The 23,919-nt window shown below is 35.8% G+C and overlaps 2 protein-coding genes across 4 annotated transcripts in view; one reads left to right on the forward strand and one right to left on the reverse strand.

Moving 5' to 3' along the window:
* Nucleotides 1–23,919, forward strand: part of LOC136847338 (uncharacterized) — a 290,868-nt gene that overhangs the window by 259,991 nt on the left and 6,958 nt on the right. Inside the window, exon 3 of one of the 3 annotated variants that reach the window (XM_067118917.1) lies at nt 16,988–17,020. The exons of the other annotated variants lie outside the window; for them this stretch is intronic. Coding sequence (XP_066975018.1) covers nt 16,988–17,020 — 33 coding nt within the window. The remainder of the gene's footprint in view (nt 1–16,987; nt 17,021–23,919) is intronic. 3 annotated transcript variants of the gene reach the window in all.
* Nucleotides 8,004–15,164, reverse strand: LOC136847340 (uncharacterized). The gene is made up of 2 exons (XM_067118924.1): nt 14,822–15,164; nt 8,004–10,680 (listed from the first exon to the last, which is right to left on the reverse strand). Exon 2 carries the CDS (start codon nt 10,621–10,623, stop codon nt 8,455–8,457), a length of 2,169 nt encoding a protein of 722 aa, XP_066975025.1. The 5' UTR covers nt 10,624–10,680; nt 14,822–15,164; the 3' UTR covers nt 8,004–8,454.

The raw sequence follows: 23,919 nt of genomic DNA on the forward strand, positions 1-23,919 counted from the left end.
ATGTACACATTTTAAAAGTATTCTTGCACAAAAAATTCAGTAGTTGGCGGTGTTTACAAGCTAGAATAATATGTATATTACTAAAAAATTAGTTTTTCTTTAAATGTACATATTTTAAAAGACTCATCCCCAAACATTCAGTCTTTGTAAGCCAGAATCTATCGGCGTTTCATCACCAAACTTCCCTTCCTCAGAATTTTTTATATTGTTATTGTCCATTTTAAGGACAATAAATAAAATGTAGCAAATCGGTTATCCTTGAATTACATAGTTCAATCATCTTCGTTTCATGTACTTCCAGGCTTTGGAAGTCGCTTCCTGCCTCGGTTTTGTGACTTTTGAGTTTGTCTGTCACTTCTTGGCGAAAAATTTCACGTCCCATTGGCTCTGATCTTCGAAAAGAAAAAAAAATAGGATATTTCCTGTTAGGGCAGTGGGTCTCAACTTTTTCCATTGTATGCACCCCTTTCAAATCATCAGTCAGTTCTCGCACCCCCTGAATTGCTGAAATAAAAAAAAAAGCTAAAATACAAAGGTTTATCTATAGCTCAGAGCACTGCTGTAGCAATAATAATAAGAATAATAATAATAATAATTGTTATTTTCACTATTATATTATCTTTCTTTTTTTTGTCTATCACAGTCATCCTAATCGACTGGGTGGTTTTTATAATGTGGGGTTCTGGGTTGCATCCTGCCTCCTTAGGAGTCCATCACTTTTCTCAATATGTGCGCTGTTTCTAGTAGCACACTTTTCTGCATAAGTCCTAGAGCTACTTCGACATCTAGTTTTGCCAGATTCCTTTTCAGGGATCTTGGGATCGTGCCTAGTATTCCTATGATTATGGGTACAATTTCCACTGGCATATTCCATATCCTTCTTATTTCGATTTTCAGGTCTTGATACTTTTCAATTTTTCTCTTTCTTTCTTATCTACTTTGGTGTCCCTTGGTGTTGCGACATCAGTGAGTGATACTTTCTTCTTGATTTTGTCAATCAACGTCACGTCTGGTCTATTGACACGTATCACCCTATCTGTTCTGATACCATAGTCCCAGAGGATCTTTGCCTGACCGTTTTCTATCACTCCCTCAGGTTGGTGTTCGTACCACTTATTACTGCAAGCTAGCTGGTGTTTCTTGCACAGGCTCCAGTGGAGGGCTTTTGCTACTGAATCATGCCTCTTTTTGTACTGGTTTTGTGGAAGCACCGGACATTCGCTTGCTATGTGGTTTATGGTCTCGTCTTTCAATTGCACTTCCTGCACATGGGTGAGATGTTATTTCCATCTATTGTTCTTTGGACATATCTGGTCCTTAGGGCCTGATCTTGTGCCGCTGTTAGCATTCCTTCTGTTTCCTTCTTCTTGAGTTCTCTCCTTTGTAGCCATTGCCATGTTTCATCGCTGGCCAGTTCTTTTGTCTGCCTCATGTACTGTCCGTGCATTGGTTTGTTGTGCCATTCCTCTGTTCTGTTTTTCCATTCTCCTGTCTCTGTATACTTCTGGATCTTCGTCTACTTTTATCAGTCCTTCTTCCCATGCACTCCTTAGCCACTCGTCTTCACTGGTTTTCAGGTATTACCCCAGTGCTCTGCTCTCGATGCTGACGCAGTCCTCTGTGCTTAGTAGCCCTCTCCCCCCTTCCTTTCGTGTTATGTATAGTCCGTCTGTATTTGCTCTTGGGTGTTGTGCTTTGTGTATTGTCATGTGATTTCTAGTTCTCTGGTCTATGCTGCGGAGTTCGGCCTTCGTCCACTCCACTACTCCTGCGCTGTATCTGATTACTGGTGCTGCCCACGTGTTTATGGCTTTCGTCATGTTTCCGGCGTTGAGTTTTGACTTGAGTATCGCCTTAAGTCTCTGCATATATTTTCCTGATCGTTTCCTTCATCTCTTGGTGTTTTATATCCTCTCCTTTTATTATTCCCCGGTATTTGTATCCTGTCTCATCTATGTGTTTGATGCTATTCCCATCTTGTAGCTTTATCCCTTCAGTCCTTATTATTATTATTATTATTATTATTATTATTATTATTATTATTATTATTATTATTATTATTTTTATTTTGCTATATTTTATTCTAATTTTTGCATAAAAAAAAATAACATGCGGATATAAAAATATATTTTGTGTTAATTATTCATAGCCATCCTCGCACCCCTTAGGAACCGGATTCGCACTCCATAGGGGTGCGAGCACCCCTGATTAAGAACCACTGTGTTAGGGGATAACCCCAAGAATGTTAAGAGTGACCTATTTTGGTCAAAAATTATGTTGAAGTTGAAAATACGCTGAATTAAGAATGAGGTTTTCTTTGTACGTCGTGGGATGCAAAGGCGTTGATTAGGAATAATTACTTTACAGGCCTTTTCCAAGAATACTTTTTGCTTGCTTGCAATGACTTCTTTCTCTGCTTTTTGCTCGTTCAGCATTGTTTTGCTGTTTGTTCTTTCCTGTGGTCTTTATTGCGTTTAATCGTACATTCTAACCCTGCGGTCATTTCCTGACCTAGCAAAGGTCATTCACCAAAGGTCAGTGACTCATCATGAATCCCACTCGACTTTAAAATCATCCCTTTTCATATTTTTGTGAGCAGTTCCCCGAACATGGACGAATAAGGCCGTCATTAAGCTTGAAGAATCAGCTTAACTTTGTTAATCATCCTAGCCCTTAATGCAGACAAGACTACAAAAATGTTATCTGTCATGTAGTGATAAGATAACCAGTATTAGAACTGACTCTGTTTTGCAATGATGTACGTATGCGTTGTTCAGTTACTCATAGTTACTAACTCTCTACAGAGGAAATTACGGACAATGTCGTTTGAGATATTAAGTTCTTGACAAAGCTTAAACAAGAGTAAGTAAGGACGAACACGAGCCCTGAAATCAACATGAGGTATTGTTTTTGATATTTCAAGTGAAGTATCCGAACTATGCCTAATGTTGATTTTGGCGTTCGTGACTCAGTCTTTAGTCTTGTTATGTGCTTTGCTAGAACTTAATCACTCCAACGACATTGTCTGTAATTTTCTCTGTAGTGACGCAAGTCATTGTGAGTAGTTGAATACCATGTATTTACATTATTACATTATTATCTTGCAAAATAGTCAGTACTAATAATGGTTATCTCATCACTGCATGATAGATAACATTTTCGTGATTTTGTCTGCATTAAGGGATTAAGGATGATTAATAAAAACAGGTCTGGTTCTTTAAGCTTATATGTAATTAAAGTTTTTTTTTAATTATGGAATCTTTCGTAAATCCAACACTTACTTCTATACTGTAGTAATCTTATTTTTTATTTTCGTATTGTTTTTTTTAATCTTTGTAGATGTTTGGTTCTTAAAACGTAGGTTTTGTTTTACCGTGAGGGAAAATATATCTTTGGTATATTTTGACTCAAAGTTTTTATGTAGTTTAGAAATTTTTTTAGTTTTTGAGCTTCTGACTTAATAAGATTAAAAAATATCACACGATATTGTCTTCGAAACGGGCAAAGCAAGAGGCCTCTGTGAAATTCCATCAATCATTCCTGTCCTGTGCTTTCACTTTTAAAGATCTCCACACATCGCCACCGTCTCGTCTCTTTTTTATGAATGAAGAAGGGAAGTCATCCATCCATTCATTCATTCATATGCTCATTGAGCAACGTTCTTCCCCTACCCAGCGTCAGTAACCCCATAACCGCGACGCCAGAGGGATATCACTCACTCAACCCAACTTTCTTTCCTTGGGTATGACCTCGTCCACCCGGATATCCGAATTTCGGGGGCGACGCCAAAATTAACCCACCGTCAGGAGGGACATTCCTTATCGCGCCGAGCATTATCACGCCAAATCGTTTATGGTTCTCTTTATCTGATGGGCTTCCGGGTAATGGCTCACCTGTTCGTCAACTTACCTGTAATTTGTCACGTCACTTCGGCGATTTGTCGGAATGTTCACGCGTCGTTTGGCGCCATTGCGTTAGCGGAAGTTACGTCATGCGTTTTCGAGGCCTTTCCCGTATGTCCTTTCAATATCTGTGTATGTATGTATGTATGTGTATGTATATATATATATATATATATATATATATATATATATATATATATATATATATATATATATATAATGTATGTATATTTGTATATACACACACACACACACACACACACATATATATATATATATATATATATATATATATATATATATATATATATATATATATGTGTATATATATATATATATATATATATATATATATATATATATATATATATATATATATATATATATATATATATATATATATATATATATATATATATATATATATATGTATATCCAATTTAATAAAAAAACAGTTTCAGCTGTAAAACGGGAAAGTCAAATCTTAACCTTATATGAATTATTGGAGTTCCTTGTATAAGTTGTTTTACTACGTTCCATTCGTTGTGTGCAATTTTCTGTAGAAATGTGGACGTCTCGAGTTGTGGTAGCATTGTCAACGTGCCTGACTTTGAGGGATTTTCGTCAATTCCATAACTCTTTGACCTGATACATTATTTCCTAATGCAATAGATGACGTCTAGTCTGGTTGTGTGATGAGTATGGGTCTCATTTTTTCGCACGGGGTACAAGAGGTTATAAACAGATCAAATCTTCAGTTTTTGGATATACATTTTTCGTATGGGGTACCAGAAGTTACAAACAGAGCAAAATATTCGATTTTTGGATACATTTTTTCGTTTGGGGCACCAGAAGTTATAGATCTAATTTTGATGCTTCTGTTTCTTCCCTGGAAGTGGCGTTCTAGTGTATTCTGGGGCAGATTATATTGGCATCTTCCAGGTTCTTAGTATTAGCAATAGTCTAGACTTCCATTTCTGTATGACAAGCTGTCCCAGTGCCAGTTATTCAGGCACAGTTTTCTGGTAGATGTCAAGTGACTGCAGCGAGCGAATGCCCTGTTCACGGAGGTTGATTTTCATTCATTATTCAGAAGATGAACCCTATTCATAGGAAACAAGCCCACAGGGAACACCGACTTGAAATTCAAGCTCCAAAGAATATGGTACTCATTAGGAAGTGGAAGGCGGTAAAGGGAAAATTGCTGTAAACTCAGCATATACTTCGCAGTTTCTTTTATTTCCCAAGATTTTTATCAGGCTACTTTGCTTATTTTTAGTACAAATAGTGAAGATGAATAAACTCTTTATATTTATGCTGTTTTCTGCAATTCTCCTGCCAAAATAATCATGTAATTATGTCAGTAGAACCCACTGTACAGAGATAGAAACCAGTCCACTCTTGGCCGGAAGCAAGAGTTATGGATATAATGGCTTATTTTGGCAGCCACTTTTAAACTCTCAAAACACAGAGATGGAAACTAACGCACTTAAACACAGAAACATTATTTGAACTGGTCATTTTTCGTAGAACAGGGATGACAAGCGATAAGACTGCAGCCCTCAGAAAGTGACAACAGAAGTACTTCTCAGATACGCGTCCTATCTAGTGATAGCGAAGCCTGGGAGACGAGGATGACGAAACCGGAGAACAGCGTGTCATTATATACACACTGTGTGTATGTATATATATATATATATATATATATATATATATATATATATATATATATAGAGAGAGAGAGAGAGAGAGAGAGAGAGAGAGAGAGAGAGAGAGAGAGAGAGAGAGAGACTTTTTCTTTCCTGGAGAAAATGGTTCATTTTAAGTTGATAAAAATCTTCAAGTGATTTTACTTGAAGCTGGGATATCTATCTATCTACCGAGAGAGAGAGAGAGAGAGAGAGAGAGAGAGAGAAAACTGACCAAAATGAAGTCCATTCTTCATCCCGAAGATATACTAGAATTAAACAGACCATTTTCAAAGGAAATTTTATTCTCAACTAAAATGCCAATGTGACTTTTCGACAAACGTAAACTGCTTCACTTTACTAAAGATTCCCTCAGCAGTCTCTCACCTTCGACCTGTAGATAAAAATAAGGAAAAATATAACGAAGATAAGGCTTTATCGTAATTCTCCAAAGTACGGCGTTGCTTGCGACAGTGCAAGCTTATTACTCCTGTATATTATTATTATTATTATTATTATTATTATTATTATTATTATTATTATTATTATTATTATTATTATTATTATTATTATCCAGAAGATGGACCCTATTCATATGGAACAAGCCCGGCTCCTCTTATTATTATTATTATTATTATTATTATTATTATTATTATTATTATTATTATTATTATTATTATTATTCAGATGATGGACCCCATTCATATGGAACAAGCCCGGCTCCTAATATTATTATTATTATTATTATTATTATTATTATTATTATTATTATTATTATTATTATTATTATTATTATTCAGAAGATGGACCTATTCATATGGAACAAGCCCCGGCTCTATTATTATTATTATTATTATTATTATTATTATTATTATTATTATTATTATTATTATTATTATTATTATTATTATTATTATTCAGAAGATGGACCCATTCATATGGAACAAGCCCGGCTCCTATTATTATTATTATTATTATTATTATTATTATTATTATTATTATTATTATTCAGAAGATGGACCCCATTCATATGGAACAAGCCCGGCTCCTATTATTATTATTATTATTATTATTATTATTATTATTATTATTATTATTATTATTCAGAAGATGGACCCTATTCATATGGAACAAGCCCGGCTCCTATTATTATTATTATTATTATTATTATTATTATTATTATTATTATTATTATTATTCAGAAGATGGACCCTATTCAAATTGGCTCCTATTATTATTATTATTATTATTATTATTATTATTATTATTATTATTATTATTATTATTATTATTATTCAGAAGATGGACCCTATTCATATGGAACAAGCCAGCTCCTATTATTATTATTATTATTATTATTATTATTATTATTATTATTATTATTATTATTATTATTATCCAGAAGATGGACCCCATTCATATGGAACAAGTCCGGCTCCTCTTATTATTATTATTATTATTATTATTATTATTATTATTATTATTATTATTATTATTATTCAGAAGATGGACCCTATTCATATGGAACAAGCCCGGCTCCTATTATTATTATTATTATTATTATTATTATTATTATTATTATTATTATTATTATTATTATTATCCAGAAGATGAACCCCATTCATATGGAACAAGCCCGGCTCCTATTATTATTATTATTATTCAGAACATGGACCCTATTCATATGGAACAAGACCACAGGAGCCGTCGACTTGAAATTCAAGCTTCCAAAGAATATTAAGGTGTTCTCTAGGAAGTAAGAGAAGGTAAACGGAGACACAAATAGAAGAGATCTCACTTATTAAAAAGATATAATTTTCGTAATATTATTTACTGGGTCTCCTGTTATTCACAGTATGCAAGTTTTGTGAGAGTCAGAGCTTTCCTTCGTATCATGAAGGGCGTCTTCTATTTTCCAGACGTTGAGTAATAGAAGACGATTTTGCCCAATTTCACGGATTATTGCTTGTGGGGATCATTTTCACAGTGGCACTTGAATTCTGAAATTATTTTTGGCAGGGAACTACTTCTGTGTAGGTGATTGTATTTTCTTTTTAGTGCTGTTTGTTTTAATAGTCTTTAAAATCTTAAATGATTTTAGGTTTGGTTAGGAGCAGGGAATATTTCCATATTTTGCCCCGTCGTTAGAAAAATAGTATTTATTGGCATGAGAAAACTATATATTTTTTTTTTTCGTAGAGCTAAATATATTCCCAGATCCTCTAAAAATATCTTGTATGACAAACCATCTTGAGATACAAGGCAATTTTTTTTTTACTGTCACTTAATATTCATTTTTTGTAGTCCAGCGATAAGCCGACATCCAGAGTATATCCTTTATCCTTATATTAAGGGATTAACGAAATGACTAACCGCAAACAAACGAAAGTGCTTTGGTTACGAAAACCAACTATCCATTGGCTTCTATTTATTGCTAACGAAATGACAATAACAAAGAATTAACTTAGTAAACTAGTAAACTGTCCTTACCAGAGTTTTGCATCCTGAAAGACATTCTTATTTATGAAGTACATTAACCAGACAAGAGTCTAGACTGAGGAATTGCACCTCGCACGTATCTTAAAACACCAATCGTGACGTATTCGCCGAGGCAAAAGTCTTTGTCATGCTGAGACTCAGAACAAATCGTTCAAGAAGTCACATCTCACATTACAACCAGATTTCAGTCGAAATTTCTGTTGGATGAAGGTTGAAAGGGTCCATGCACCAACAGAGCCGGTTTCATAATTACATCTTGAATCGTCAAGATGCTGTTCTTCCCGATAATATATCACCACTCAGCCATGGAAAATCAAGTATAAGATTAGCAAAAGCACCGAGCACCATCTACACACGCATTATTCTCAAATAGTTACATGTCTGCAGTGAGGTATATACTCAGGATTAAAGTAGAAATATTTATCCAGTCCATTGTTGGTCCTTTCGCAAGTTTGTCGAGGCACGTGAATTGGATCGTCCTTCTGCAATGTCTTCGTCATGTACAAAGATACTTTCCTCACGAGAATGTCTATTTCGTCTTGATAAGCGTATTCAGCAAAGACATGGCAGATAGCCTGGATCAGAAGTGAGCCTTTCTTGGGGTCTCTGTGGGAGAGCTCTCCTGAGGCTGTGGAAAAGATTGAATACATGTCAGAGAAACGCTGAATCCCTTCATATGGAGGAGGCGACGGAACATGTTTGGTGTCTGTCTGGTATTCTCTGTCAGTAGAGTCCTCGTCACTGTTTCCCTGACAGCATGAGTCACCATTATTCTGTGCGCCAGCGTGATTCTCTGAAAACCTGAACGAAGTCAATGAGTTCTCACTTTTCAGCAGTAAACTATTGAATCTTGGGCTGCGTACGTCAATATCACCCCACTTAGTTTTATTCTCGTGCTGTTCTGCAATGGCCATGTGAATTTCTTGTCGAATCAGAGCTCGTAGAAAGCTTTGGTCTGAGCTTGGGGTCAAGTTGAGTGAATCTGTTAGAGTCTTCGGGGTGTTCCTGCAGAACTGGAGGATGAAAATTTTGGGCTTCCCTCGAAGATTCTGACAGGACATGTTGTCAAGCAGGGCATAAACTTCCATAAGATCAACCTCTTGGTTATCAGAGGTAACAAAGGTTTTTGGTCCCGAACCATGGCTCATGATGATAACAACACAAGAACATAGCATTCTATGTCTTTGCTCCTGACTGAACTCCCTGAGCATTTTCAAGAATCTGTGTTTTGTTATGTACCCTGATTTACAGTAATTGGCAGTTTTGTGGCTGGTTTCGTAGCCCATTTGCTGAAAGAGATTTAGCAGGTTGTTGAAATCTTTAATAGAACCTTCTCTTTCACTGTAGCTGTCCCCATCATAATTGGTGAAGTTGACCATGAAAACCAAACCCCTAGGTGTAGAGTCGTTTTTGTATGCCCCATCACTTTCACCATAGACTCTCGTATACTTGACAACAATATCTGATGACTTGCGAGCCATTACACCGCGACACCCCTTCAGCCGCCTCCCTCGGTGAACCGGACGCTTCTCTTTCACCTCAAACTCATCATGGTCCTCATCTCCTTCCAAGTCTCCATTAGCAACAAAACTTATGTCAGAGGCTGCTTTAGGGGTCTCTGTGTGATGATGTGCTGATTGTGATGCTTTCTCTACATTTACTGGGGGATTCTCTACCTCTGGCTCTCTTGTCTGTTTGTTGATCGGAGTATTTAACACTGGGTCTTGAGGTTTAGCTTGTTTGTGGTGTGCAGTGACTGGCAGACTTCGAGACCTATGAATTTTGTCTGCTAGTTCCCCTTTCCCTAAAGTGTCGTCCTGTTTTAGAGATTTGAGGCTGTTGGATTGGCTATGAACTGGAGAATCCTCTACCTCTGGCTGTTTTGCCCTTCTGTAAATCGTTGTGTTTGTCACCGTTTCTTGAAGTTTAGTTTGTCTGTAGTTTGCAGTGACTGGCATATTTTGAGACCTGTAAACACTGTCTGCCACTTCCTTTTTCTCTGTTTCCTCTCTTGTCTTCCCATTATTCGTGGTACTTGTCACTGGTTGCTGAGGTTTTGTTATTCTTTGGTTTCCAGTGACTGGCATACTTTGAGACCTGTAAACACTGTCTGCCACTTCCTTTTTCTCTGTTTCCTCTCTTGTCTTCTTATTATTCGTGGTGCTTGTCACTGGTTGTTGAGGTTTTGTTATTCTTTGGTTTCCAGGGACTGGCATACTTTGAGACCTGTAAATAGTCTCCATTACTTCCTCTTTCTCAGACGTTTCCTGATCTTTTTGAGACTTGAGACTACTGGATTCAGTTCTAGAATCGTCAAATAAATGCTGCTCTTCTTCAGCAGAAGTTTGAAGGGTCTTGGAAAGTGGCAAAGTGTCCTGACCTATGAGAGATTTTGTGTATTGCTCCACATCTGAAAATGATGATCGAAAATCAGTCCTTGCTGGCTGGAATAGCTCTGATAACTTCTGAACCTTTTTCTTTTTTCCTATTCCCAGTGATTTCAGTGCCGGATGCCTACTCTTTCCACAGCCCATGATACAGCTGAAAGCTGCATTACTTCTGCTTTGCGACTTCTGCCATCATGCTGTTACCTGTTAGTAATGATAGAGAATGTCCTTTTAGTTTTGACTAAGACAGAATTAGTCTTAAAAATAAAAACTCTAAATTTAGACTTGATTGCTCGTTCCATCAGTATCTTAGAATTTCGCTTTTTATATCATCACCTTGTAATATTGAAAGTATAACTGTTATGTGAGAAACAAAGTTTACTTTTATGAATTATGTTTTACAGACAGTTAGAAATAGTGTATAGTCCATCTTTTTCAACATTGAGTTCTTTCCCCTGACAGGGGTTAGCACTAGGGAAAAACAACACAAAAATCGCTTTCATATGCATACTTTAAGAGCTGAAGATGGATGAACCCCTGTGCAAGAAAACTAACTCACCATTGGCTGTTTCATGCACCTATGCAGGAGGCTCATTAGCACTGCATCGAACCTCCTTATGCACATTGCGCCATGCATCAGTATCTTGCATGCGTCATCCATTCTTTCCAGGAGACCAGACCACCTCAAAATCCATCCTTTTACCCACGCCAACCTTTCTATTTCTACATGTCCACATTTCTCACCCTATCATTTCTTGTCACACCAAATATACTGCATAAACAGTTCATCTCAACTGCTTCAACGGCTTTTCTTTCTAGAACAGTCAGCTACGCTGGAGAGGAGTTGGCTCAACAAATCCCTTCGAACAGTCGTGCTTTGGTGCACCGATGCACAATGCTGCCTTTATTACGTCGCCAATTCTATGGCTCCTTTTCTCATCTTACCGTCATCAATCGTGTTTACTCCTTAATATTTATACAAATCAGCTGTTGCCATTCTTACTCTTGCTCACGCTTGCTCTTGACTTCCTTCTTTCGTAAACACTTTCGAGTCTTGTCATTAATCTTTGAGGTTTCTCTTCACTATCCCCAATTAGTGTATTGTCCAACTTTACACCTGCATCTACTGTCCTTTCCATGATTTCTCACATCACAGAGAGCCTAATCCGTAAAGATAGGATGAAGTTGCTAGCCCTGTTGTATATTGAAAGTGTGTCACTGGGTACCTAGTTCTTAGATGAACTCTGTCACACACACATACATACACACACACACACACACACACACACACACACACACCTCCCAACAAGTCAAAAGATTTATAGTAGGGCTTTGGAAGTGACATTTTCAGAAAAATACTCTTTTGGGAGTTTCTGAATTAGCATGAGACACTAGATTCACTATTTCATTTCAAGATGTGAATAACTTTACAGGCAGTTGGTATTACAGATTTTTTATATACATTTTTGAGAGAGTAGTTTCATGACTCATTGTGTTGATCATTAACATAGCTATCAGTTCATTTTGTTGATAAGTAATCAGTCTTTTGGAACCAGATAACTAAAACTGCTCAGACATCAAGGAGGGATTTTTTTTTATAAAATTCCTTCTGATCAAAATCGTGCAAAGAAAAAGAGTTTCACTATGAATTTAAAAGAAAAGTCTTGTCTTTTATAGATTCACTTGGAGGCCAATTTATATCCATCAAAAAATAAACTCATTCTTGTAAGTCCACTGACATCATTTGTTCCCCTTCTTGAGGAATTATGTAAACAAGATGTAAAATTAGGCCCAAAACAACTATTATCTGCCTAAAAATGACGGCCCGTCAGTATTTACAACTTCCATCTATAAGTTTACGACTGGTTTTATCTGGTTTGTGCCTAAAAGGAAGCGAATAGGCCTAGACGACCATATTCTCCGAGATTTTGGTAAATATGTCAGGCCCCTTGTAAACATGATGTCACATGTCTCTCCGAGCAAGATTCGTACAGCATTCCTTTTTGCCTTCTGTTGCTAATTGTTTTAATGAGTAAACTAACATTTTAGCTGGTTTATAAAAGCCTTGTAAATGCGCTGTGCTCATTACAAAGACCTGTCCTCACACAAAATGTTATCTTGTGGTAAGTGCTTATCTTATCGCCGTCGAGCAACTTCTGAATTACAAAGTTTTTCTCTCCCGCATTCAAAATAGTTATTGACTGCCTCTTTTTGCTGGATTGTTAAATGCTTTTTGATTCATTCTACGCATTTTCTAATTTATTAAGTTCTTGCAGAATGGGTTTTGCAAGTTAATCACGCTCATGTTAAACTTTCCAGTTTCAGTCTCTTTTCTGCGACGCATAACGCCAGTTCTTTAGGCAGGCTTGATCATTAATTATAGACAGTGCTAAAAGAAAAAATACTAGTAAATTTCACTTAGGTCGCTCGTGTGTTCATATGAAGATCAGAATTATGGAAGTTACGTTTAGCAAGGATTCCCAATCGAAGTTCGTTTTCAGAACTATTATTCCGTTGTGGAACTTGCTACCTTATTTCATGATTTAAGTTTACGTCATGAGTTTATATCATGCTATGGACATCAGTAATCCCCGAGATTACACGGTCCACTGGCACGCCCGTTTCATTCCCTCTTCTTCAAACTTTGGATTTCTCCTCCTGAGTCTGTTTTTCCTGAATCCTTTCTTTCTTTACCATGAGACCTGCGCAAGAAAAATGCATGAAGTTGCTCGTAACATGGACCAATGCTTTAGTTATTTTGGCGTCTTTCTGCAAAAGGCCTCTGCTTCTTAATTTTTTAATCCTAAAGAGAACGCAAAAGTTTTTTTTTTTTTTTGCTCCTCTGTACTGCCTAAAAACTATTTTTTTTAGGGGTAGTAATACCACCTTTTCTTCCTTTCCTGAGTAACTATCCCTCCTTGAGGCATTTAATGGCTTTTGACAGTCGATAATTATTTCCTGTCAAGTATATTCCTGTTGTAGTTGACGGAATGATTAACATAGCTCAAAAGGTCCTTTGTAAATTCAGGCAGCGCCTGTTCACCTCTGGAGCAACGCGTTCAGATGATATACCAGACTTATTCATATGTCTGTGTAGTATTGCTCTCTTATCTAGCACTCTAAGTCTAAGGCTTTCTGTTTCTAAATCCAGTGTGGACTCGCATCACCTCTCTTGTAAGACTTTACTTTCACCTGTACTCTCGATAACTTCTTGACTTTATGCCTGCACCGATTCCTGTGCTGTGGCTAATCAGGATTCACAGTCTCTCAGACGCTGTTTCAAGAACAAGATTGTTGTTGTTGTGGTTGCAGATTTATTTGGCCTTATACCAACGCGGGTTCTTGCTTCTGGAGCAGCCTGAAAGGAGGGACATGGCTCTCTTCGTCTGTTTTTCATGAACTGTCCTGCCGCTTTTTTAGGGTTTAAGTTTGTCTTAACTTTCAGAGCAAGTCTATGAGGATTCTGGATTCACGTTTTAATATTTTTTCTATAGATTTTCTGCAAAATGTGCTCTTGCTTTTGCACTGGCAGCGCTTAAAAGGAAGCTTGGAATTGTGAGTAACGAACCTCAGTACAGCTCAGAGACTGGGTGCTCCTTTATTGCCAAGAAATTCATTTCTTAACCTTTTCACAAATTTAAAAATGACCTTCGTTACTTGATCATTCCTCCCAAATAAAACTCTGATATCTTAGAACGACTAAATAACAACTCCAGGAAGGTTATCAGCAACAGATAAGAAGAAAAAAGTTATTGAAAGCCCCGCAAATACTCACTGGGCGGGAAATTCTTACTACTGATGTTATCATCTGACATTCAAATGCTGAATATAGATATTCCCCTAAAAAATACTTATTCAGTGGAGAAGAGTACAATGAAAATGTTTGAAAAGGATGCCTTCCTCTTCACTCCATTTTGTTTTAGCAGTCACTGCTTGAAATGACTGGGTGCAATGTTCTTATCAATATCTTTACCGTTGATGAGATAACCATTTTTCTGTAATTCCAGTGTTGTTTTGTATCTTGCGCAAGCATAGTGATAATAATATTGATATTAACAGTATATTATCGGATATAATACTATATACACAGGAGAACTATCTGTGTTATTCTGAAAGGCATTATATCTTCACATAACGCAATGATTACTGTGCGTTGAAAACTTGATCAGGCCTACTAACGTTCTTTGCTATATTGATGATAAACATACCAAATAATACCAATGGCTAGTTATTTTCACTAATGAATTCTACATTCGCAAGGCTAGACTCTAGCCAGGATATTCACATTGAACATTGAAAAATCACTCCACCACATATAGTATGATTTATTTTCAAAGATGGTTACCTCGTCATGGCGCTGATGAACGGCTATTTTCCACTGTCTAAAGTCGACGAAAGACCGTAGCTTCTGTCCACTCTAATTCACTGTCTGCTCCGTGCTGGGGCAGCAGAGATGTTTTCTGTCCACTCTTATTCACTGTCTGCTCCGTACTGCTCACTCTTAATCTGTCAGTTGTGGAATCTGTCCACTCTGTTCACAGTCTGTTCTGTACTGGGGCGGCAAAAGTGGCTCCTTTCCACTCTTCTTCAATGTCTGCTCTGTACTGGGGACTTGGGTCGTCACTTAGAGTACTGAGTAATGGCCGCAGTCTTTGTCCAGCAGTGTCCTTATCAACCCTGGTTATTGCAGGTTGAGGTTACCTTATCTTTTTAATCTCTCGTTGATAAGAGAGGATCGTCAGAGGTATTTCCTTGATATGAAGAAACCAACTAGCACACACTTCACTGAAAACCTTACTGAGTTATAAATAGTTTTTTTTTTTTTGAGGTTCTGAGAATTTAGAAATCAATTAACAGTTCCTTATTACGTGATGAATGTCTGAGCGGGAAAAATGGATATTATATTATATTAAGGTAATTTAGCCATTTTTAATGGAATATCAGCTGTGTTTACTATTAGAGGAGAAATAATTTCCACAGAGAATCGGGTTCTGACCATTTTTTTTATTAAGTATCAGCCTTGTTTACTCAAGAATAAAAGCACTCTTCGTTTCGAAACGGCCTGAAACAGCAAGCAAACCAAATAGGCGCCTGGATCTGAAACTCGTTTCAAGAAACGTCGACCAAAGACTTTTCAGTCTTAACTTCCTAAGTAATCCTATGTTATTTCTGCTTTTGGTTAGTGGCCTTATTCCCATCATTGGCTTACAAGAAGAGGTTTTTATCCCTTAGTTTGTGTCAGAAAAATGTGAAAAGTCTGAGGTTTTTCTGTTAATACAGAAAACTTGAAAACACCCTTGCTCTTTTATCATAATCTGTTCATTACCTCCTCGTCTGTTATCAAAACGACGCTAACAAAAGAGAGAGTCGAGTGGGCTAGTCTTGGCCAAAGAGACATTACGTACTCTTCTAATGCTTGGACAAGGTCCCTTTGGTCTAAATTCATATTTACGGGTCACTGGGAGAACGGCTGACCCTGGGATGGACGACGGCAAGTCTAAATGTGGAGTTTGTTACCCGTGGACAATCAGTGTAACATGTAGAAATGAACGTTACGCTACACATTGGGTTTAATATATTGATATCAGTTTATTTTAATTTTTTTCTCATTTTCATTTTTTCTATATTTTCATTTCTCATATTTATTGCTCAGTTTGTTTAACTGAAATTCTGTTATTTTATGTGATTTCCCAGTTTATATTGTAAAATGATTAGGGGTATCTAGATTCAGCAGGCTTCATGCCAGCAAGGGGCCAATACCCTAAGAAGGCCTGTCAGGTGTGGAAAGGTGTTGAAGGGGTTAAGTGACCTGGTGTAGACTTCTGGACTCTCAAACCAGCAGGGACGTGTGTGTCAGTGTGTTTTAGGCGAACTTTTGTGTTCCACAGGTCTGATCTGTTGAAGTTAGACTTATTGTGTGGCTTAGCTTTGGTGAATTCGTAATATGTTATATAATATGTCATCTTATTTATAGATTAATCAAGTTATGTTTCAGTTTCCCATTTTACTTATTTTTCATATATTTATTTATTTATTTATTTATTTATTTATTTATTTATTTATTTGTTTGTTTATTTATTTATTGGGGGGCTTCTTGTCACCTTGATTTTGACGTTCAACTACCCCTCCCGAGAGAACGTAGATGCTTTCCACAAATGTCTGTAAGTGGCCAGTATGGATATGTGTTCTAGAATTAATAATACATAAAAACCAGGAACCTGACTGATTTGTGAAGCTTCAGCGTCCGTCACCATCTTCGACAAAGATATCGGTCGCAATTGATCAAACTAAATTTAGCCATCAGAGCCTGGTGAAAATAATGCTTTGTCTTAATTATTTTCTAAATTATATTCCCTTGCAGATGGCGTCATCGTCAGCTCAGTATTTCATGATATTTACAGGCGAAGGCGAACCCTAAGATTATGTTTATGTTTCTGTGTTTCTGTATTGCAAAACTACTACTACTACCCTTTTTTTGTCGATCCTCAAGTTCTGCTGTTCATAATTTCAGACGAAACTTTCCGTCAAATCGGAGCACGGGACGGTAAGCCAAAGAAAAAAAAAAGACAGTGAGTCTTAATGTATGACTTCGTAAGGATGAGTTTTGCCTGACCAGTATTATTATTCCGGAATGTTTGTCACTGTTGAATGCGCGAGGGGGGCGGGGCCTTGAATAAGCCCTTCCCCTTCCTCCTCATGTACCGATTCCTCTACACCAAAGAATTTTGTTTTTTTTACTTATTTATTTGTCTTTATTTGCAGGTTTCATAGAGACACTTAACGTTCTTATTTTGCTTGGATGTTTTTCCTGTATTACGTTCAGTTTATCTCCCCTTCTTGGCTTTTTCTGTCTGACTTCTGATCTTTTGTTTTGAAACGTGATTCACTTGTTTTGTCTCTACTTACGAATGACGTGAAGTAGTAATATTAAAGTAGTTTAACCAGATCACTGAGCTAACTTCCAGCTCTCATAGGGCAGGCCCGAAGGATTAGAACAAAATACCACATAGGCACACGTTCTCACACTGTAACACATGCACACAATAAATACATTTACTCATGCTTCCACACTAAAAAGGTATCTTAAAATTCATAATAAGTTAAGTAATATTTTAAAAAATTAAATTTAAATTCGACAAATGCTATAAGGGGTTTCGTGCTTTTATTATTTACTTATTTTTATATTCTCACTACTAGAGTGAACATTTAAGACTAGAATTTAAATGTATTGAAACTTCTCTCCGTATGATGTCTTGTACAGAATTAAAATTCATACAAATGAATGAAAATATTATCCATCAGATAATTCCATAGTAACAAATACTCCATTTCATCCATAATTCTTTCAAATAGATCGACCTCATTGGATTTTCCTCTATCTTGGACTGACTCATTAGACCTAAATGGACACCTCATGAAATACGATCTCAAATTGGTTTTGTTTCTCTTATCTTTATTTATTATTTATTTCATAATTGTATTGTTTCTCGGATTTTTACTGATTTGCTTTTTCTCTTCCTTTATTTTCTTCTGGTAAATCAACCTCATATTAATTTTTTCGTTTTCTGTTTTTACATATTATTATATATAAAATATTGACGTATTCGTGTCCCTGACAACTGACATGAACTGATTTATTTGAACTGGCTTATTCTTCTAGTTATCTTGCTTTTTTTTTCTCCTGTGCACCCTTTTGAGGTTTAGACCACCCTCCTGTATACCTGGCGAGGTGTAAACCGCCTTCCTGTATACCTGGCGAGGTGTAAACCACCCTCCTGTATACCTGGAGAGGTGTAGATCGCCCTCCTGTATACCTGGAGAGGTGTAGATCACGCCAACACCGCTACAGTTATGGTATAAAACGAGCTGTTTTTAATTTTAATTTTCTTAACTGGCCTTTTTATTTATTTTTTTCTATATTTTGAAGCTTTGTAATAACAGCCAAATTTGTACACGTAGTTGTTTGTATAAAGCATTTCCCATTTTGCATTTCACTGTTTTTAGAATTTAGTGAGTAGTCTTTTTATTAGATTTGTTTATATATATATATATATATATATATATATATATATATATATATATATATATATATATATATATATATATATGGCCTCTCTCCCTCGCTTCAGATAACCTTTGCTTATCAGTCAAAAGCTGTGTCCTTTTGTCACGTTCAAATTTGTGTAGCCCACTCGATTGTTTGTCATGTTGCATTTTAGCCATAGACAGAAGCAGAGTAATCGTTTACATTTAGTGTTTTATCATTTTGCTGTTCTTTTATTTAGGCAGTTTTAGAGCACTTAAGCACTTGAGCACTTTATGACTTCCTCGTCTGCAGTTGTACAGAAAGCAAAGTAAATGATTTAGCCTTTCCTCTTTTACGTTCTCTTACGTCACCTTCGTCTGGTCTCTGATTTCTACGAAAGTTCTCCGCTTGTAGAATTCAATCACGTTCCTTGACTATAGTACTGCATAAATACATCACTTGCTGTTGTTGTTTTTTAAGCCAGGTAAATACTGGAAATTAAGTCAGGTAAATACTGGAATCGAAGCCAGGTAAATACTGGAACTGAAGGCAGGTAAATTCTGGAATTTAAGCCAGGTAAATGCTGGAATTTAAGCCAAGTGAATTCTGGAATCTAAGTTAGGCAGATGCTTGAATTTAAGTCAGGTAAATCCTGGAATTTAAGTTAGGTAAATGCTGGATTTTAAGTTAGGTATATTCAGGAATTTATGTCAGGTAAATTCCGGAATTTATGTCAGGTAAATTCTGGAATTTAAGTTATGTAAATGCTGGAATTTAAGTCAGGTAAATTCTGGAATTTAAGCAAGGTACATGATGACACTGACTCTTGCTTCTTGGGCAACATGTAAGGTACATCACTTTTCATTATAGCGTCCAAATGGTACACCTTTCCTTCTTAAATGATATTAGATCTTTTTGAGAGAGAGAGAGAGAGAGAGAGAGAGAGAGAGAATCTTCGTTATAGACACTTTTGGAAAATCAAACAAACTTTTATTCGTTTTTCTCCAGTAATTAGATTCCGTACTGGTTATGGCATAGCCTCGTTAATACTGATTTACCCTCATAACAAATAACCTTGCATTGTATCACCTGCCAGGACACCTCCTCTCGTATTTACTCCGGGGAAACCAGTCACCCTCATAGGACTGTTTCTCTCCTTCTTCTGCTAAGCTTCAGAATTTCTTTCCTTCTTTTGTTTTTTCACTAATTAGTGGCTTAGATCCACACTCTTCTTCCTTTTCTTTCCTGTTTCTTATATTCTACGAGCCTGGGCTACAAAAAGACATAAGGTTACCCGGTTTCTTGGTCCTTGCTGTCCAAAAATCGGATTTAGCAAACTTAAGAAAGCAAGAAAGAGGTCGAGATGTGTTCAGACCACAGATTCATCACAGGCAGATTGGATATATCACATTATTTCTTCCCTCTGTAACTCATTGAAAATAAGCGTCTGTAAATGAATTGTGACCAATCTAGCTATGAAGATACTTCTATATCATTGATGCTATCTCAGAGAGTGCCAAACATGCGATAGTAACTAATGAATAACTTTAAAAATGCATAGAATAGGGCATTTCAAAGCTCCTAGTAATTCATATGAAGTTACACCCAAAACTTGGGACTTATCACCATCGTTTCTATCTTCCATGATTCTGTTTTAAAGAAAGTTTATAAATTTGTGACCATTTCTAGCTACCAAGAAACCTTTATACAATTTACACTAATCTCGACAGGTGCCAAAAACGCGGTAATAATTAATAAATAACTCAAAAAACCCATAAAACGTTACACTCAAGGGTAGGACGAATCAAGTATTTTTCAATTAGGAAATAAATCTTCTTGTGGAGATTTGAATGTGTCAGGTCATAAGGTCAAATCTTTGTCTTATTCATGGACCTTGTTTTAGAGTGAAATGTTTCATGATATAGGAAAAAGGTATAATTGTTTTCATGGGGAATATTCTATTTTTTTACATAAAAAATTTATATATACAGCATATATAGCCTATATATGTATCGAGATGATATTTATATCCATATATGTATGTGTGTATATATATTTATATATATATATATATATATATATATATATATATATATATGTATATATATATATATATATGTATGTATGTATGTATGTATGTATGTATGTATCAAGAAACCTGATAGACATCCAAGAGACATTCTGACTCAAATGTAAACAAGACATTCTTCTTCTCTTCACTTTTTTTTCTGGAGAACGTTAACAAAATGTTTGCCTTCCAATTCTTATTTTACTGGTTCTTCTTCTTCTTCTTCTTCTTCTTCTTCTTCTTCTTCTTCTTCTTCTTCTTCTTCTTCTTCTTCTTCTTCTTCTCAGGCAAATTGCTGCATGACTTTTCTCATCAAGATATCGATACATGACACTTTGTTACTTTCAAGTTTTCTTCTTCTGCATAATCACGTTTGAGATTCGAAGTCACTTTGTCTTGTCTTGTCGAAGTGAAATAATCGAGCATCGTGGTGTGTCCTGATTCCAGTAAAAAGCTTATTTTGGAAGCCAGTGGTGATCTTGTTGAAAGTCCCTGGATCGTCAGAAATGCACAAATTTGCATAAAAAAAGTTTTTAAAAAAAACTGTATCGTGAGAATGTGCATGAACAAGAATTCTAAAAGGAAACTTGAGTTTCAGCTGCTCTTGACGACAAAATGGAAAACCCAAATGGAGACACAGGGTTTTTTTTTTCTAAACTGTTATTTGAGTGATGGCTAATAAACCCTTGTACCTGTAATTGGTATGATTACTGGTAATGTATTATAAGTCTGCTTCCAGAGTTATGATTTAAAAGAATTTTTTGTGGTTTGTTCTGAATGCCTCAATTTTTGTGAGAATTCTAAAGTATGGTGGAAGTCAGTGAGACCAACTGACACGGAATAACTTATTCTTTTTTCGTTAAGATTTTAAGCTTAGGCAGCAGACTTGATTTTGGTGAGATATGTGATTTTATAGACCTGTTCTTTGTATTTTCAAACAGTAACAAAATAAAAATGTCTGCATATATTTGTCACATATACCGTAAATTTGTTAAAAAAATACTTTTGTGCTTACCTTCCATTCCGTTCGTATCACCTTCAAAACAAGACAGGTTTAAGTGCCTTATCCATTACTTATAGTGGGGCTATGTAAACGGTATATTCATAATTTACCTTCATTTTCAGTGCCATTATGTAAATCATTGTCCTTTTACTAACTGGGTAGATTAAAAGCTGCACTTTGTTAGTTAAAAATACGACGGTATTGTTCTGGGTAAAACTGATAGACATGAATTTTTGTAAATCATATACAAGATCTAGACCTAACCTAACCTTAAATTCCTCCACCTGAGAAGTCCTTCCTGAGTCTCTACAGTAAGCTAAGGTTTATACACACGCAGGGTGGAGTGCAAACCCAAACTAACCCTTAGGTACAGAATGAGTCGACAGATCTGTAGATGGTGGTATCAGCAGTAGTTTTTGGTAGAAATCTTATTTCTTATTCGCAAAACCAGTTGATTAATGTCCTAAATCAGATTATAAAGAATCTCGTGAATTTGATTAATGTCCTAAATTAGATTATAAAGAATCTCGTGAATTTGATTAATGTCCTAAATTAGATTATAAAGAATCTCGTGGATTTGAATAATGTCATAAATTAGATTGTAAAGAATCTCATGAATTTGATTAATGTCTAAATGAGATTATAAAGAATTATGATTTGTAAATAAGATTATAAAAACAATTAATGTCCTAAATTAGATTTGATTTTTAATGTCCTAAATTAGATTATAAAGAATCTCGTGAATTTGATTAATGTCCTAAGTTAGAATATAAAAATATCGTGGATTTGATTAATGTCCTAAATTAGATTGTAAAGAATCTCGTGAATTTGATTAATGTCCTAAATTTGATTATAAAGAATCTCATGATTTGATTAATGTCCTAAATAAGATTATAAAGAATCTCATGAATTTGATTAGTGTCCTAAATTAGATTATAAAGAATCTCATGAATTTGATTAATATCCTAAATTAGATTATAAAGAATCTCGTGAATTTGATTAATGTCCCAAATGAGATTATAAAGAATCTCGTGAATTTAATTAATGTCCTAAATGAGATTATAAAGAATCTCGTGAATTTGATTAATGTCCTAAATTAGATTATAAAGAATCTCATGATTTGATTAATGTCCTAAATGAGATTATAAAGAATCTCATGAATTTGATTAGTGTCCTAAATTAGATTATAAAGAATCTCATGAATTTGATTAATATCCTAAATTAGATTATAAAGAATCTCGTGAATTTGATTAATGTCCCAACTGATATTATAAAGAATCTCGTGAATTTGATTAATGTCCTAAATGAGGTTATAAAGAATCTCGTGAATTTGATTAATGTCCTAAATTAGATTATAAAGTATCTCATGAATAAAAAAAATTCGCCAACTAAGCTATTCATATACATATCACAAAAATATTTAACAATGTATTTACACGAAAACAAATCAAAATAGACACATGAACGCAAGTTGACTGAAGGAATTGACAGTTTGAAATCGCCGTACAGCTGTAAAAAAAGAAGTTTCCTGAGAGACTAAACTAGGTTATTAATTCTGTGGTTTGTACTCGTAAGTTTTTATATGTGGATGCTTTGAGTGCAGTGCAATTTCCCTCCTTAATTTTGACATCCAGTGGCGATTTAGGGGTGATTTCTCGGTTGGAGGAAGTTGAGGTGAGGTTAGTTTAGGTAGGGTTCGTTTGGGTTTGTACGCCACCCTGCGTGCGTGTCAACCTTGGCTTGCAGTAGAGATTCAAGAAGGACTTCTAAGAAGATGGAATTTAAGGTTAGGTTAAGTAAAGTTTGTTTGGGTGTGCCCCGCTTGACATACAGTAGGGATTCGCGGGGGATTTTTCAAGTGGGGGAAGTTAGGTTAGGGTAGATTAGTCTAAGTAAAGTTTGGTTGGGAGGGTATTTGACCTATAATGGGCATTCCGGAGAGACTTCTCAGGTGGGTAAGATTAGTTTAGGTCAAGTTTGTTTGGGAGGGCACATGACATAAATTGGGGATTTCGGAGGGCCTTTCCAGGTGGGTAAGTTAAGGTTAGGTTCGGTAAGGTTGCTGTATTCTCCCCACCCTCTAAAGTACAGTCGCTTATCCCTCCACATTGGCTTCCTGGATATGAGAATCAGTTGCTCATTCTTGCTTTCCATCCCAGTCGAAATCCACTTGACATTTCCCATCATGCTCAGTACAGTCTAAAACAAACACAAGAGCTGTTTATTACAGTTTCTTGTGGCTATTCTTGCCCATAAGAATCTGTCACGTTCACCAGAAATATGTAAATACAGTAGCCATTCAGTTAACTCTGAACTTCTTGGTTTCTCATTATATTAATACATTTT

The sequence above is a fragment of the Macrobrachium rosenbergii genome, chromosome 16 (assembly GCF_040412425.1).
Source record: "Macrobrachium rosenbergii isolate ZJJX-2024 chromosome 16, ASM4041242v1, whole genome shotgun sequence".
Lineage (NCBI taxonomy): Eukaryota > Metazoa > Arthropoda > Malacostraca > Decapoda > Palaemonidae > Macrobrachium > Macrobrachium rosenbergii.

Coding starts and splice junctions, on each gene's coding strand:
- LOC136847340 (XM_067118924.1), bottom strand. CDS start 10,623: ATGGGCTGTGGAAAGAGTAGGCATCCGGCACTGAAATCACTGGGAATA.